The 5,023-nt window shown below is 39.9% G+C and overlaps 2 protein-coding genes across 2 annotated transcripts; one reads left to right on the top strand and one right to left on the bottom strand.

Annotated features, from left to right (window-relative positions):
* The first annotated feature begins 1,123 nt into the window (after positions 1-1,123).
* Positions 1,124-1,945, top strand: LOC129108507 (histone H2B 1.2-like). Its single transcript, XM_054620349.1, has one exon. It carries the CDS (start codon positions 1,135-1,137, stop codon positions 1,507-1,509), a length of 375 nt encoding a protein of 124 aa, XP_054476324.1. The 5' UTR covers positions 1,124-1,134; the 3' UTR covers positions 1,510-1,945.
* A 1,102-nt stretch (positions 1,946-3,047) lies between these two features.
* On the bottom strand, positions 3,048-4,510 carry LOC129108486 (histone H1-like). Its single transcript, XM_054620329.1, has one exon. It carries the CDS (start codon positions 4,181-4,183, stop codon positions 3,572-3,574), a length of 612 nt encoding a protein of 203 aa, XP_054476304.1. The 5' UTR covers positions 4,184-4,510; the 3' UTR covers positions 3,048-3,571.
* Between the last annotated feature and the right edge of the window lie 513 nt (positions 4,511-5,023).

The raw sequence follows: 5,023 nt of genomic DNA, 5'->3' as shown, positions 1-5,023 counted from the left end.
ATATATTAAAATATGAAACTGAAATTTAGCTGATGGATCAACCTCACATAAAATAATTTCTTAGTTGGATATAAAAAGGGTCTTCAGTGTGAAAACAGCCAGAAAACCAGAAGTGCACCCTGGGGGAATCTGTAACTCCTGTAATAGATGTGTACTGCTTTGCCACTTAATAAGTATTTATTACGCAAACAATTTCTGTAGTGTACACTGAAGATTTAACAGTTATATCTAAAATGGTTAAGTTAAGTAGTTTATTTTGCATGTCCTTGTAGGGGTTTTCATTGATAAAGACCAAATGTCAGTGCAGTACAGCAATACAATAGTTTTATTAATAGCAATTACTATAATAAAAAACAGTTACAGTAATGAAAAAATATGCCTTTGTAATTTATCAACCGACTGTTGACCACAAGCATGGGTCATGTACTTTTTACTCCAATACATTTATTTCATAACTTTAGTGACTTTACATGTTCAGACAATAATTAGAATCCAAAATGTAATCAATAAATGAATGATGCTTTATTATTGTAAATTAGAATAAATCTTTATTGATTCTAGGCAAAAATTCAAAAGCTAACCAGCCGATCCAAGGAACAAAGTCAGCTAGTTAAAGCAGCTCCACATTACCTGTGTATTACATTACAGTCATTTTTTTTTTATGTATATAACACTGATGGGATTTTCACACTAATATGTCAATACAGCAGCTAACTTTAGCACTTTAGGCATATTTGGATGCAAATACTTTTACTTGAGCAAAACAGAGTATTGCAGAACAGAGTATTTCTACACTGTTGTATTGGTACTTCTATTTCATAGACTACAAGATCGTAGTACTTATTTATCCACTGGTCCATCCCAACAACGAACACATAGCATCTAAACTCTTGACCATCTACTTGTAGAGTTCTGTTGTTTCCCTTTACATCCTGGTCTTGACAGTCACTAAATCCCTGTTTACGCCTCTTGTCCTTGCAGGGAACGTTACATGTTTTGGCGCATGCTCAGTCCCGCTGAGATGACAACCAATCCTGTGAGAGCAACAGCACAGTCGTATTTGCATCGAGTTGATATAAATAGACCGTCCACCGCGATGTGGGCATTATCTGTTTTAGGAAGATACGACATATCATGCCTGACACCACAGTTAAAGCGCCCAAGAAGGGCTCCAAGAAAGCCGTCGCTAAGAGCGTCAGCAAGACTGGCAAGAAGAGGAGGAAGTCCAGGAAGGAGAGCTACGCCATCTACGTGTACAAAGTGATGAAGCAGGTCCACCCTGATACCGGCATCTCCTCCAAGGCCATGGGCATCATGAACTCGTTCGTGAGCGACATCTTTGAGCGCATCGCCGGTGAGGCCTCTCGTCTGGCTCACTACAACAAGCGCTCCACCATCACCTCCAGGGAGATCCAGACCGCTGTCCGCCTGCTGCTGCCCGGTGAGCTGGCGAAGCACGCCGTGTCTGAGGGAACCAAGGCCGTGACCAAGTACACGAGCTCCAAGTAAACCTGATAAACCTGATCTAGACCAACAACACAAAGGCTCTTTTAAGAGCCACACACTTCCTCTGAAGACTTGTTCCTGTTAAGTTCAATAAGATTATTCATGACTAAATGCGAATGTTATTTCCAAGAATCTACATGATGCTGCTGCACAAGGCTGTTTTTTTCCACTGTGGCAGTGGAATATACTATGGCTAGATCAGCCTTTATTAACAAGGACCATCAAGTAATTCTATTTTCCTGAAAAATGTATGATCTTTGGAGAATTGGAGTCAATCTTGTATGTGCAATAAAGCTGATTATGAAACTCGAGTACTAGTATAACCTGCATATGATCAGAAGCTATCTTGTCTTGCACATATTACTATGGTTCTTTGTTCAGTCCTTAATGGGTAACCAGAGAGCACTGCAAAAATGCATCTGGCTGTTGACAATAAATATCAAAGAAACTAAGTCGGGGATCCTTTTCTTACTTCCTATTTAAGAGCTTTTCAACTTATGTTTTAGCGGTCTCTAATTGTGTGTCTTCTGCTGATATCTACAGAACAATTTAAAGCATCTGTGAAAAATCTTAAGCACTTATACCAGAAAGGTTCAACTTTGTCTTACTAACCAATTTCAAAGTCTACATGTTTAGATCATGAACCTGTTGATAGTCGACAGATGACTTTACAAAATCCTCATTTGTAGGTTATGGTAGTGGCAAAAATCTTATTGCCAAAAATGAAGTTGATTTCATGATATCAATCATTCTGAATTTATATCTGTATAATTAGCTTCTGATTATCCCACTTAGCATTGCAGTTGAGCCAATCCCAGCTGGCAGAGTTGACTTTAGGATCTAAAATTGAACAGTAGCTTTTCATGAACACATCTTACCATGACACTCCAGTTGAGATGTTTTCAAATGAAGTCACTTATGATTCTTTTAAAAATGAAATTATATCCCTTAGCTCATTTTAATGTAGGTGGTCAAAAAACTTCTAAAAGGCATCTAACCACTTAATGTGTTTGAGATATTTGGAGGGACAATAACCCATTTGATACATTACAGCTTTCATATCAAGGTTTGTTAAATAGGTAGTAGAGTGACCACTACTAGAAGTGGGGATGTATTTGTATTCACAGCATTTTTGTGAAACCAGTGAGTTATATATTATATATAATTTTATGCCAACATGAATATAGCCTTTTTTCACTTGTTAATTTGCCATAAATACCTCATTTTCCTCCTAAATCTATTTTGAATCTTAGATAATTTAACCTAAACAGTTAATTGAAATCTCAAAAAAACAGGAAAGTGCTCTTTAAAGAAGACGTGTTCCTGTTGTCCAAGTGCTGATTAATCACTTAATGTTTTTGAGTTGTGAAAGTAAAACCTGGTCCAATACTTGTAATATGTTATGCTATGTTAAACACATGCAGTAATTGACAGTGCTAAACATTTGTCATATTTAAATAACTGTTAATGGATGTGGCTTTGTTTTGCGAATGCAGACCATCATTATGCCAATACAATGACACAAAGTATAGAATACAAAATCAGAGTTCATGTTATTTATTAAATAGTTGTCTGGTTTGTATGCCTTTAAAAAAAATAAACCTGTCAAAAAAAGTGATAACAGTATGATATCAATGGATTCATGTAGGTCTGTTTCACTTACTGCGATTGCACTTATTGGTATGATGTAAATAAGGTGCCTAAAAATCTGTTTTTATTGTGCCAAGTACGCATCTGTTTAGGGTCACTGGCTAGATGTGAAGAGTAGCTGCAAATTGTGCTGCTCCATCTCATCCTGAACTTTCAGACATTCACGTTCATTTTCAACTGGACTGAAACTGATTGATGTAGTAAATCAATTCAGTTTGAGGTCAATATTCTTAACCTTTTCACCTATATAGGTTTAGATTGTGATTAGTGAAGTAATCTTATAATGCACTTTTCCTCCTCCATACATTGTTTTATGAATCTCAGTATAAACATTTTCAGGAATATGCTCTTAAAGATGATGTGGGTGGCTCTTAAAAGAGCCTTTTATCGGAGTGATTGTTGTTGAGATAACAGCTCACTTCTTCTTGGGTGCTGCCTTCTTTGCTTTGGGCTTGGCAGCCTTCTTAGCGGGGGATTTCTTGGGTGCGGGGGCCTTTTTGACCACCTTCTTGGGACTCTTTGCTACTTTTTTGGGGCTCTTGGTCGCCTTCTTGGGGCTCTTTGTTGGTTTCTTGGCCGCTGCGGGTTTCTTGGCCTTCTTCGGTGACTTCTTAGCGACTGCTGGTTTCTTTACTGCCGCTGCTTTGGGCTTTTTGGCCGCTGCGGGTTTCTTAGCTGCGGGCTTCTTGGCTTTAGGAGCGGCTTTCTTGACCGGTTTCTCGACAGCCGTCTTGCTTATCTTGAAGGAGCCAGAGGCCCCGGTCCCCTTGGTCTGGACCAGAGTCCCCTTAGTCACCAGGTTCTTGATGGCGGTCTTGACCCGGGAGTTGTTCTTATCCACATCGTATCCTCCGGCGGCCAGAGCCTTCTTGACGGCGGCCGCAGACACGCCGCTCCGCTCCTTGGATGCGGCCACAGCTTTAACGATGAGCTCAGCGACGCTGGGACCAGTCTTCTTCGGCTTGGACACCTTCTTCTTGGCTACTTTGGCCGCAGCGGGAGCTGCAGCTGGAGCTACTTCTGCCATTTTGTAGCGTTGATGTGTTCGTCCTCACGGTAACAGAGAGTCTGTCTGACTGTTGAAGAGCTCAGAGCAGGGGGCTGCACTTAAACACACCATGAGAACCGTGGAGACTCAACCCAGCTCGTGGCTCCTCTGTGCACTCTGAAAGCAGAGTCACTTGTGTTTTCTCTTCACCGATAAAAGAGGAAAAACTGAATGTGGAAGAACTACTGAAGACTAACAGTGAAGGGAGCCGATAGCGGACATGTTTCTCTTCATATTGAAGTCATGTAGAGCTCTGATGATCTCTGTATTTTGTTTGAGGAGCCTCCAAACCTCACCTACTTACCGCCGTGGACAGCACTGATGAGCGACTTTTCCCTCTAATTTCTCTCCTAAAATGATTTAAATGCATCAGAGCTCCATCAAAAGTTGTTTTCCAACATGTTTGCTTGCTTGTTCAGGGTTACAATGTAAAAACAACCATTTGATGTTGATCTGTTTTTAATAATCGGAAGTTTTTCTGAGAGGAGCAAACACACTGATGGTCGAGGCTTATGGTGCAGTTTAGTCAGATTTACTATCAGAGATGCTCAATGTGAACAGTCCTCTGTGATTACTAGCCTACTTTTAATATAAAAAGTCAATAGTTTTACCCATGACGATCAAACGCACTGATAAATAAATGACACCTGTTTGGGACAGCAAGGTAAGTGACTTCAAATGCTCCAGTAACATTGTGTCATTGATACATATATCAGTGGTGACTATAAGAAGCCTCATGAAGTGTCAAACACAGTTTTCGACAGAGGAGCAGCTGTAATCATTTCAAACAGTAAACACAGCAGAATTGACAGCAATAAT

This window comes from Anoplopoma fimbria, chromosome 19 (genome assembly GCF_027596085.1).
Source record: "Anoplopoma fimbria isolate UVic2021 breed Golden Eagle Sablefish chromosome 19, Afim_UVic_2022, whole genome shotgun sequence".
Taxonomy (NCBI): Eukaryota; Metazoa; Chordata; class Actinopteri; order Perciformes; family Anoplopomatidae; genus Anoplopoma; species Anoplopoma fimbria.
This window is presented reverse-complemented; position numbering and strand designations above follow the sequence as displayed.

Bases quoted from the DNA above. Each gene is read 5' to 3' on its own strand.
- LOC129108507 (XM_054620349.1), top strand. From the start codon at position 1,135: ATGCCTGACACCACAGTTAAAGCGCCCAAGAAGGGCTCCAAGAAAGCC.
- LOC129108486 (XM_054620329.1), bottom strand. From the start codon at position 4,183: ATGGCAGAAGTAGCTCCAGCTGCAGCTCCCGCTGCGGCCAAAGTAGCC.